The sequence below is a fragment of the Carcharhinus amblyrhynchos genome, chromosome 3 (assembly GCF_965287045.1).
Source record: "Carcharhinus amblyrhynchos chromosome 3, sCarAmb.v2.hapA, whole genome shotgun sequence".
NCBI lineage: Eukaryota > Metazoa > Chordata > Chondrichthyes > Carcharhiniformes > Carcharhinidae > Carcharhinus > Carcharhinus amblyrhynchos.
The window spans coordinates 21,188,741-21,201,497 of record NC_137326.1 but is presented as its reverse complement, the minus strand read 5'-3'; the positions used below and the strand labels follow the sequence as shown (position 1 = coordinate 21,201,497).

The 12,757-nt window shown below is 40.4% G+C and overlaps 1 protein-coding gene across 1 annotated transcript in view; it reads right to left on the bottom strand.

Moving 5' to 3' along the window:
* Positions 1–803: 803 nt before the first annotated feature.
* The window catches only part of slc6a1b (solute carrier family 6 member 1b), a 46,717-nt gene continuing 34,763 nt past the window's right edge, over positions 804–12,757 (bottom strand). Inside the window, exons 13-15 of the mRNA XM_080181937.1 lie at positions 7,311–7,411; positions 5,379–5,546; positions 804–3,003 (exon numbers count right to left, since the gene is read on the bottom strand). Coding sequence (XP_080038063.1) covers positions 2,899–3,003; positions 5,379–5,546; positions 7,311–7,411 — 374 coding nt within the window. The 3' untranslated portion in view covers positions 804–2,898. The remainder of the gene's footprint in view (positions 3,004–5,378; positions 5,547–7,310; positions 7,412–12,757) is intronic.

Here is a 12,757-nt window from a genome sequence, read left to right as displayed (position 1 = left end):
GATGGGAATTAAATTGTTCAAAGTGGCTTTGAAAAGGACCCATGATTCAATCTTGCAAAAACACTGCTTGATTTTGAAGATTATGGGTGGAATTTTCCCATCCCACCTGCCACACGAATCGTAGCAGGCAGGACACGAACCATTGCAAAGGTCCGTGGACCTCGGGATAAAATTATGTTTAACAATTAGTTGTCATCGGACGCATAGGGCTACATTTGCCCCAATTCCGGAAAATCCTGTACTAAGTGTCCGATGACAACTAATTTTAAAACATAATTTTAGCCTCTCACTTTGCTTTGAGAGGGACCTGACGTTTCTCAGTTGTAATATATGAATCATAGAGTCCCTATAGTACAGAAGGAGGCCTTTCAGCTCATCATGCCTGCAATCTCACCCAGGCCCTATCTCTGTAACCCCACATATTTACCCCTGTTCATCCCCTGAAAATAGCATCAATTTAGCATGGCCAATCAACCTAACTCGCACATCTTTGGAGTGTGGGAGGAAACCAGAGCACCCGGAGGAAACACACGCAGACACAGGGGTGAACGTACAAATTTCAGACTGACACCCAAGGCCAGAATTGAACTCGGGTCCCTGGCGCTGTGAGGCAACAGTGCTAATCACTAACCACTGACCGTGCCACTCTAATGCAAATGCCAACTATAACACAGGTATGATGTAACGCAATCGAGAATTGACTTTGATCCTAGTATATTGGCTGCAGAAAATATTCCACTTTATTGCTTAGCTCCATGAAAGGATACTAAACAGATCTTTAACATAGGTATACTTCCATGTAATTACAGTGTAAGATAAAGTTTTTATTTGCTTTCCAAAAAATTGACAACATATATATGATAATCATGCCCTGGTATCAATAACACCATTTAGAACTTAACTACACCATTTAATATATACGTTGAAAACTGTACATTTGATCAATTTAACATTTATAAATCTACAAAACAATACTCTCTTTACTAGACCCATTATATATTGAATATATTTTATACAAATTAAATACATAGCTGATGTTGAAAGAATAACACTTTAATTATGTGTCTGTGTTAAGAGTTATTGCAGTGTTAAGGTCTATGATGGAAGAATTGTTATTTTATTTGACAAATCTACGTTAATTAAGATGCAGACATTTATACTTAATTTTTACACACTGCTATACAACAACATCTTGACATATATAGTTGTAATAGTTTTGTTTTTTAAAAGCAATCAATGTTTAATCAATGCACATGTACTTTCTATGCTTTTATTGGAATACATTGTACAATATACTAAATTTTCTTCCATGGTTCTGTTTCCCTGTCACATTTGCGTAGCTGCCATAGACACAAGCTGATGTCTGTCTCAAAGTAGAAAATAGTTGAAGCACTGCGTTGATCTACTGCTGCTACATGATATAATGAAATCAATAGTCATTTACCACTCCCTGGGGGTATAAGGTACACTGTTAATGCCCGGATCCAGATCTTCAAATATAGCAATTCCAAAATATTTGCTGCAACTACTTTATACTAACTGAAACCAAAGGTAATGTTCGAGTGAATAAATGTTTATACAAATATTTAAATATATTCAAATGCTGACCTAACTGAGATATAATGGCTGTTCTCGACCAGAGGGTGTTTGAAAACAAAGAAAATGAGGATTTGGTGTACTCGTGGAATTAGTTAGAGTTGGATTTCAATGTTAATGAGTTGGCTTTGGGAACAAATGGTAGTTTGGTTAGAGATAGTTGAGCATTGAAGCTCAGGAAAATGAACAAGTGACTTCAGAAGAAAAAGTTCCAACCTTTTATGAGCAAGGTTCTGGGGAAGCCAGAGTGACATTAAGGAACCCAACCTCCAATCTGCACACCTTTATTTCCTTCTCCGACTCCTAAATATCGTATCTCATGCCCCATCTTCTGCAACATCATTTTGTTCATACCCCGGACTGCTTACACCTGCCTCTCATTCCTCCTTTTTCACCAGCCTTTCCTCTAAATCTCTGCTCCTTGCTGCAATCTATGTGGCATGTGCTGTCAATAGTCACTACCATAAGTACTTTCTCTATTCACTCTTCAATGAGAGACAGCAAATCAACATTATTTAAGGTTGGGATTATTTTGGACACTATTTTAAATTATAGCATTTTATTAACAATAGGGAAAAGAGTATCTTTCCATTTATTCTATCCTTAGTATCACTGGAAAAATAACAAATTCCATATTGACATCAGACAATGGGACTGGGGTGGACCTGGAACTGGAATAGATATGTGGATACAGGGCTGAAAAACGAATGCCAGGTGGACAGTGGATTCCCATGGATTGTAGAATCCAATATGGGAGTGTAGGAGTTACAGGAAGAAAATTAAGTAGACTCCTGGAAAGTGTGACAGGACTATTAAAGAGTAGGTAAGAAAATTCTATAATTTTATTGCAAAACCATAATTTTGATTAATGGCCTTTAATGCTATAAACTTGACAGACTGAGTATGTTGACGTGTATAAAATAAGTCGGTGACTCCCAATCACGTCTACATGATCATAAACTCAAAGAGACTTACAGCACAGAAGGAAGCCATTTGGCCCATCATGCCTGTGCCAGCTCTTTGAAAGAGAAAACTATAGTTTAAAAAATGCTAACAGTCTGCCTCTATTGATGGTTCTTTGCGAAAATTACATTGTTATCAAAACTTGATCTGAAACTTTTTTTTTGTTAAAGAGTTTTACTGATGTCCATCAACAAAGGTTTATCGCCTTGTACAACTATTGATCATATACTTGTGATAGGAGGTAGGTGCACAATAATGTAACTACAGTCCTTGGTCTCGATCAACCGGTGAAAGATTCATTTTCTGGGCAGTGTTAGTATCTTATATTTAATAAATAATCTACATATAGGCTTCATCACTTGGAGTGTTGCCATGCTCGGGTTGCTCTGGTCCATTCTCCCGGCATTTTGTGTCCTCAGTTGGTTGAGTCATAAGTCGGAGACGCTAAAAATCAAAGGCATAAAGGTAAAAACACATTTAAGGGTGTGGAATATAGGTTATAATGAAAATGCTAGAATATATTATGAACTGACCTCAAGTCAAGAGTAATAATTCTTTTAGCAAAACCTAAAGCTATAGCTAACAGAATCACAAGGCAAACTTTTCTTCTAAGCAATTTTTATATTTAAATGATAAAAATACTTGGATGGGATATTTTGAATATGATTATATAGTGTGTGTAATTCGAAACAAAATGAAGTACCTATTTCATTGCTACCAAGAGAGATAGCATTCATTTTACATTCCATTTGCATCTTGACTCATTCAGGTGACAAATAATGATGGTGCCCTGAAATACTTAATACAGTTAAATGAAAATTGATGTTCTGAACTGGCTTTGATGACCATCTAGTGGCAATAGAACCACAGAAATGTTGCATTTCTGAGGTTACAGAAATACCCATGAATCTCAAATTTCTTAGCTTTGAGCAGCTCAACGTTGACTTTGGACCAGACTACAGGGACCGTTGATATGCAAGTGAATGAAGATATTGCACCATTGAAATTGATATAATCAGATAATGCATGTAAATGGAGATTTCAAAGGTCAAATGTCTGAGGCCATGCAAGTGAATGACTGAAAAATAAAATCCCTATCAGGTATTCATAGAATCCATACAGTGCAGAAGCAGGCTATTTGGCCCATCGAGTCTACACCAACCACAATCCCACCCAGGCTCTATCCCTGTAACCCCATGCATTTATTCTCGCTAGTTCCCCCAACACTATTTAGCATGGTCAATTTAGGATTTAGCATGGCCAATCAACCTAACCCGCATATCTTTGGAGTGTGGAAGGAAACCAGAGCACCTGGCGGAACCCACTCAGACACGAGGAGAATGTGCAAACTCCATGCAGACAGACACCCAAGGCCGGAATTGAACCCAGGTGCCTGGTACTGTGAGGCAGCAGTGCTAACCACTGTGACACTGTGCTGCATAAATTTCTCATCTATTTCATCGTAAGAAGGTGGAATTACATTCTGTTCAAAGTACTTCTTCCAGATTTCCTCCTGTTACTGAAGTGTTTGCAATGCTAAATATGGGTGAGTTGAAGACCTTGGGAGACATGAAATTTACAGTTTTTTCTGGTCACAGAGACAAGGAGGCCAGCAATGTGCTTAAGTTTTATAAATATGACAGTATTTGCTACAAGGATAAAATTCATAGATGCCTGTGTAGTATTTATAGCCCAGTGAGTAATTCTCCCATAATTTTCCCATTCTGATAAAAGATCATTAACATAATCCACAGAGATGAAGTAGAAAGGGATGGGAGCTTCAGGTTTTTAGGTGTCCAGATCACCAACAATCTGTCCTGGCCCCCCCCCATGCCAACACAATAGTTAAGAAAGCCCAGCAACACCCCTACTTTCTCAGAAGACTAAGGAAATTTGGCATGTCAGCTAGGACCCTCACCAACTTTTACAGATGCACCACAGAAAGCATTCGTTCTGCTTGATATGGCTCTTGCTCTGCCCAAGACCACAAGAAACTGCAAAAGGTTGTGAATATAGCCCAATCCATCATGCAAACCAGTTTCTCATCCATTGACTTTGTCTACACTTCCCGCTGCGTTGGCAAAGAAGCCGGCATAATTAAGGACCGCACGCACCCCGGACATTCTCTCTTCACATTCTTCCATCGGGAAAAAAATACAGATGTCTGTGGTCATGTACCAACCGACTCAAGAACAGCTTCTTCCCTGCTGCCATCAGACTTTTGAATGGACCTGCCTTGCATTAAGTTGATCCTTCCCTACACCTTAGCTATGACTGTAACATTACATTCTGCACTCTCTCTTTTCCTTCTCTGTGATCGGTATGCTTTGTCTGTATAGCATGCAAGAAACAATACTTTTCACTGTATACTAATACATGTGACAATAATAAATCAAATCAAGTCAAAATCAAATCACTGGATGAGATTTTCTGGCCATTCCTACTGATGGGATTTTCCAATCCTACTGAGGGCATTGCCAGCAGCGGAGAAAGTAAACAGTGGGAAACCCCACTGATAGCGATGGAAAGATCCAGCTGGCAGCCAGTGGCTTGCTACCCCCACTGCCACCAAACACACTGCAGGGGGCATTGAAAATCCCATTCATGTGGGTTTCCATCACAGCAGATGCTGCTTGGCCTGCAGAGTATTTCCAGCATTTTCCAATTTAGCTCAACATTCCAGCACCTGCAGCATTTTGCTTTTGTATTTTTTCCCAATCCATTTGGATGCACCTCTAACTGATTGGATCCTGGTTACACTGCAGGAGTTAAGTCACCATAAACTGATCAAGTGTAGCTTGCCAACTGTTTGCACTTACCTGTTTTAAAGAGCCCTTTGAAGTGAGGAACATGTAACCCATGTAGCCAGGAATCAATACCATGGACGATAAGGCCATAAACCAGCCCACACCTTGGCCCCACTTGGGGAAAACATAACTCCCCATCTTAAGCGGTGTCATTTGAATTGCACTGAAGAGAAATACGCCCTGGAAATGAAGAAATTCTGAGAGTTTATATTCTGTTTTATTTCACCCTGCAAGAACATCTCAAAGCAATCACATAAATGCATTCCTTTAATGTACAGTCGGTGCTGTTGTATGGTCAAGTTTCAGCAAAATCCTAGAGGAAACTAAAAGAAAGGTTCATGCCTTTCATGATTACAAGATGCCCTCATGTGCTTCAGATCTAATGAAGAACTTTTGAAACATTTTACTGACCATGGAAAGATCCATTGACCTTGGGAGGGTTTTTCTGGTTTTGTGATGAGTGAGGCTATAAAATCCCATCCATAGTCACTGTTGTAATGTCGAAAATGTTGCCTATTTGTGCACAGGAAACTCCCTAAGACAGAAATGTGCTAATGACCAAACATGATAAATGTGATGTTGATCGAAGCATAAATATTGGTCATTGCTGAGAATTCCTCCGCTCTTTTCTGAAATAGAGCCGTGGGTCTTTTACATCCATATGAGAAAGAGGACAGGGCTCAGTTTAATATTTTACCCAAAGAAAGCACCTCTAACAGTGCTGCACACCCTTGCTATGGCGCTGGATTGTCAACCTGGGCTTTTGCATTCATTTTGCATCAGAAAGGAAACAAAGGCTCAGCTGAACTGATTTTGAAGAGGAAATTTGTGTTAAGATCATTAGACATTGGAAGTTAAATAACATTTGTGTATTTTTTTGAACTTAAAAACAATTCTTTCGCTTGTTTGTGTGACTGTGTCTGTGTTTGTCTCCCTTTCTCTGGTGTTGGACTTTAGCCTGAGTAAAAGGGCAAAATGGGCAACAGAACGTTTCCAGAATGTTTTACACACTGCCTAATTTTCATTTAGATTGGAATCAATTTGTCAATGCTCACAACCGACTTTATCTCTATTCATTCTACATACCTCTTACACACTCTCTCCAATTGTTGTGTCTTCAACTTTCTTTCTCTTTCCATTTTTTGCTAAATCTCTCTTTTTTTATGTTATGCATAACCCAAAACTCTTTGGATCAATCGGATGTACGTTGCTTTAATCTTCTGATTAATTGGTGACTTTACCTTTCTCAAATTTCACTCTGGCAGCCAATCTTGATAGGCTGTAACGCAGTGCAGAGGCCAGGCAGAATAGGAAGATTGAAGACAAGGAAGTAATGATTGTTATTATAATTATTTAACTAATTATATTTGTCCCAGCCACAGTGAAGGAATGGTGATATAGTTCCTAGCCAAGATGGTGTGTGGCTTCAAGGGGAGCTTGTATGTGGTGGTGTTCCCATGCATCTACTGCACTTGTCTTTCAAGGTGGTAAGGTCACAGGTTAGGAAGATATTTGAAGGAGGCTTGCTGAATTGTTACACTGCATCTTGTAGAAAGGTACACATTGATGCCACTGTGCATTGATGGGGACCTTTGTAAGGGATCAGGCAGGCTTCTGGGACTATCTTCCCCAATCCTGGTGAAACATCAGGAAGGAGCATCGGGAAACCCGACCACCAGTCTACCAGTGCCATTATTTTCCATCCTCACTTATATCCACTCCCAACCTAGCAGGACCTGAAAATTCCATGATGTAGGCTGCTTGTCAGCCCTACCAGCAAGTAAGCCCCGCCTGAGAAACTTCGCAACTTGACGTCATGGATCTTATGACTGATTTGTACAGTTACTTCTCTGATGCTTGTAATGGAACACATTACAGTTTGTTTGGACTAACATGTAATCCCTTTGACACCAAGATATTTTGTGTATGCAAGCTCTTCCTTACCCCCACAATAATTGGAGTGAAAATGGACCAGCAAAGCTTCCACCAGAGACAAGGTTTGCTGCCAACCATCTCCCCGATATTATCAAAGAACCTGTTCACTCCTGAAAGAAGAAGATAGTAATTTACTGGTATTCACATACCAAATAAGTAAATGAAAAAATATGAAACACATTCATATCCCGATTGACACCACTGCATGCAGCACTATTTAAATAGAGTGCAATATTTCAGTAAACTAATTTACTATTAATTTGTTGAATATATAAAATATTTCTGTGTGGAGGGCAGAGGCAATGTTTAAATTAATACACTGATAATGTTATAAAATATTCTTCAACTGAATACAATACTGCCAACATGTTTTTTCCCCACAGTGTAGACTAATGAAGAGATGAACTGATCGCTAAGTAGGCACATTTCCACATGTTTTATGGTACACAATGTATTGCTGGCCAGTCTGAAAGCATTGTGGCCAAATCAATATAGATTAATGGTATACTGAGAACAGCTGTGATTTGTGAATTGTACAGGTTAAATGTAATGGGACAATCTTGAGCCCACACTCGCCGTCCTAGCGAATGCTGACTGCGGCTCAAGATCCGGAAGTCACAATTCTTGCCAGCAAGTTCTCGATTTAGGATCTTCCCTGCCCCTCGCTGAATCATCAGGTTCACACTCATAACTGACATGAACTTGCTGTACGTGAATTTGAATGTACTTAAATCTCATTAATCTGCCCCCTCACCAGACCTTGATCCCTGCTGTATATTGACAGCGACAGGGTTACAACAGCTTCACACAGACATGAACCTGTTGTGGGAGTCTCCCCAGGGGAGCAAAGGTAAGTATAGCCCCCTAGGAAACAGGGGCATGGCCAGTGTCAGAGGTATCTTGTACTGACTTTGGGTTTTATTTGGTGTATGTGTAGCTCTTCACATATAACAAGTCGGTTAACCTTTCTCAGATGACTATTTTGGATCAATATGCATTTGTCATTTCTATTTCTGGTTAATCTGTGAATGGGACAAATTGTATTTCTCAGTTCCCTAATGACAAATGCGCTGTGATCATTTTACAATTACAACCGGTAACACATTTTTCTGATGAATTATCTATTACTCTATGTATGTTTGCCCTGTTACTGGTCAGCTATTGCTTTCAATAGTCTTCTAGTTTGATACATAGTCCTTTTGCATAGCAGCTTTTTCTCCCTCATAGATCTTCACTGAGTTTCCATCAATTGGAGTTGATTATTGCTGGTGTAATTTATATTGCCCTCTGGTCATGCAATTTCTCTCTGCTGCACCCTTGACCTTTCTGTCATCGAACAAAGACACATCTCTCCTATGTCACTGGTGGAGATACAGTGCTTGCATTTTTTATCTTTAATCTCTCATTGGGCCTTGTTGGAATCTCCTTCTGAGTGTTATGGAATTTTTTTTTGCGTCATTTGACAGTACAGAACGTGAGTATTGCTGAAAAAAGAGACATGCTGGTGAAGTTTTTCACCTTGCACTCGTTAGGATGGATTCACAAGAATATCAAATCTCAAAGGGAACAACTGCATGAGAAGTGGGGGCTGATTGGTTTGATAGAGGCATTGTCATGGAGAATGCATGTATAGCAGCTACCTGCCAAGCTTTTGTTCAAGTTCAAGCCAGGCAAGTCAACTCTTAATTGGCCAAGGTACACTGGGGAATGAAGCAGAGGTTGGTTGCTCCCCAAGCTTTTGTTTAGTTGAAAAAAGCACAATGTGTGGTAATGTTCCTTTTCTTTGCAAAGTACAGTGCCCTGTGTGTGAATATATGTAACTTCTAGCATCTGTGATTGTGCTAAGAATACACCAATAACCAATTTAAGATTATCTTGTAGTGTGGCTCACTAATGCATGTGTGAAACTACATATTCATATACAGGACCCTGTCCTTTGCAAACAGAAAGAACATAACAATGCATTGCACATTTTTCAACTAAGCAAAAGTTGGGGGACTGCCATTTCCTGGTTCATTCCCCATGAAAATGCCTTCACCAATCAAAGCCAACCTACCTGGCTTGAATTTAAACAAAGGTTTGACAGTTAACTGTTCCCTGATGCATTCTCTATGGCAACATCTCTACCAATCAGAATCCACTTGCCAACCAATTACCACTTTCTTCTCATGCAGCATAAATTCTTCTTGACTTACAGATCTGGTATTTTTGTATATCTATCCTAGATGAACACAAGATGAATAGCTGTGACAGTATGTCTCTTTTTTTCCGTGTTGCAGAGATGTTGGTGTTAGACTGGAGTGGGCATGGTAAGAAGTCTCACAACACCAGGTTAAAGTCCGACAGGTTTATTTGGAATCATGAAGAAAGCTCGTGATTCCAAATGAACCTGTTGGACTTTAACCTGGTCTTGTGGGTCTTCTTATTCTTTTTTTCCAGCAATATTGAAATCTTCTTTACTGGGAAATCTTTAAACAAATTGAGCTAATGGTCTGGGAACCCTGGTTCAAATCACAGCATGGCAGGTGGTGGAATTTAAATTTGATATAAAATATCTGAAATTAAGAAACTGCTGATGACCATGAAATCTTTGTTGTTTGTCAGAAAAGCCCACCTGATTTACTAATGTCCTTAAGGGAAGGAAATCTGCCATCCTTACCTGGTCTGGCCTACATGTGACTCCAGAGCCACAGCAATATGGTTGACTCTCAACTGCCCTCCAAAGGCAACTAGGGATGGTCAATAAAATCTGGACAGCCAGCAATGTCCATGTCCCAGAAATTAATAAAAAAAGTCTATCAGATATTCTAACCTTGATGGGCAAAGTATTTCACAATCATACCATATCTTTCTGTTGGGCTTTCACCCGATGCATGGGAAAATACAGAGAAATGCCTGACTTAGTCCACAGGAGGTGATACTAATTCTAAAATCACCTGAAAATTTATTCTTTAAATGTCCTTTTGTGAAAGTAGGTTCAAAATGGATGTCACGCTTGATGGACTTCTGATTCTTCCTTTGCAAGTCTGCAGCAAGTGGCAGCATCTTTCCCAATTAACTGAATTAGTGACATCATTATTATTTAGAGGTAAGAAGGATAAGAAGTTAAAGAAGGATTGTGCCATAGAGTTGAAAATCCTGGGATTTCCGAAAGTAGATGCTGGGTAATTCTACGTTTGACTGACAACTCCATGTAAATGTAGGCCATCATGATTCGGTATTCCATAACAAAATATTAATCGGCTGAAATGTTGAGGACATTTTTCACGAGATCTTTGGGTGAAATCATCAGATCATTGCTTGATTCTTCATTGTTAATTTGAAGGTTTCTTAATTTTAATACAATGGAAAATAATTCAGGTCATCTCACTGAGTGTTGCTGGAGGGAAATCCAATGGCCATCCCACAATATTTCATTGTTTCATCGTTCCGTGTCTGAACTCTCATTTTGCCTGATTGTTATCGTAGATAAATAATGTTGGCCATTTCTGGTTGGCTATTGATTGTTCATCATATTCCATCATTCAGAATTTTCCTCAGCCAAAGATTTCTTATTTTGTCAATTTCATTTCCAACTATTGTGACCGGTTAATTCAACTGTTCAATTATTTCCCATGACTGTCTCTCCCAGCTGTGACACTCTCCAGAGTTCTCCTTTCCCCCAAATTCCTGACAGTCACAAGCCAGGTCTGTCCTGTTGCCAACCAGGATCATGTTGCCTGATTTCTTGGAAATGCATGTTTCAGAAGTGAGTTCTGTGTAGTGTTGTTTTTTTTTCTGGGTAAGCCCATTCTTTCTCTTCTACTGTCTTTCGCCTTTCTCTCACACTTCTATCAAACACAAATGATGAAAAGCAATCCGCACACTCCCCCAACCCCCATCCCTTGCCCCCCGCTATGAGTTCTGACAAAAGATTATCAATCCCAAACATTGAGTATACTTCTCATCTCTACAGAAGCCGATGGCCTGACAGAGCATTTCCAGCATATCCTGTTGTTATTTGATGCTGGATGCTATGAATATTCACTTATCCTAGTGGGGACCTTGTTTTGTAATGAATGGAGAATGAAGGTTTTGGGGGCTGATTTTGAGCCCACACCCTCTATCTGCGGGAATGGTAGCCCACACTCAAAATCTGGGAAATGCAATTCATGCCAGCAAGTTTCCGAGTCCCAATCTTCCAAGACCCTTGCTGGTGGAATGGTGTGAAACACGCCATGGGTCCACACAGAGGTCATTTTAACACATTAGCATGTCACTAGTGAGCACTTTCTCTGGGGCTTTCCCTCCTTACTGGATATTCACCTAGATATGAACCTGTTTTGTGGGGGATGGGGTGTGTAAAGGTGAGTATAGCCCCTGGGGGAGAAGGACAGGGCCAGGATAGACAGCGGCTCAGACTTTGAGGGTGGGGGGCGGGGGGGGGGGGGAATGATCGGTGTTGGGGGATGATGCGGCTGATGATCATGAGGAAGGGAGAAAGGGATTGAATGATTGGTGGCGGGGGGAAGAACACTCCAATCAGGGAGCCCCGGAGACCCCTGAGGTGGGCAGTGGGAGAGGTTTATTCCTGTTAAAGATGGCACCATGATCTTAATGTAGTTGGGCTTTGCTGGTGTGTTGAGGCCTTAGACCTTGGATGATGCCATAAAACACGTCCCCTTGATTTTTTTTAGGCAGAGTGTCAGATGATCTGGAGAGAAAATGGGCCGGAAACAACACTGTGCCATTGGTTGGTAAGATTACCCTCCTCTGTTTAAAATCTGCCATATTAAAAGATGGGACTGGAGACAAATGTCTACTGGGCATTCTGTCTTACTTAGCTCTTTCATAAGAACATAAGAAATAGGAGCAGGAGTAGGCCATCTAGCCCTTCGAGCCTGCCCCGCCATTCAATAAGATCATGGCTGATCTGTCGTGGCTCAGTTCCACATTCCCGCCCTCTCCCCATATCCCTTAATCCCCTCGCTTATCAAAAACCCATCAACCCGCGTCTTAAAAATATTTAGCGAGGCAGCCTCCACCACCTCAACTGGCAGAGAATTCCAGAGATTCACCACCCTTTGAGTGAAGAAGTTCCTCCTCAACTCCGTTCTAAACCGCCCCCCCCCTTTATCTTGAGGCTGTGCCCCCTAGTCCCACTGACCAAAATTAAAACTCACCCCGTTCTGCCTAAGCACATCCGAGAAGCAGTGAGCGCCAATTAACATTGAAACAATGTTCTTAGTGAGCAAAAAGCCTAGAGTGAAGTATATATTACTTTCCCAGAAGGCAGGACGCTTGCATCTGTCATTTATGGCTCACCAGGTACATAACATGGATACCAGTAACTGGTTGCCTCTGCTACAACGTGAGATTGCCAATGGCATCATACACAGCAAAAGAAATGTAATAATTTGATAACTGCACCAGGATATTCAATAGAAACATTGTATATTGATGCTATTTCCATGAAT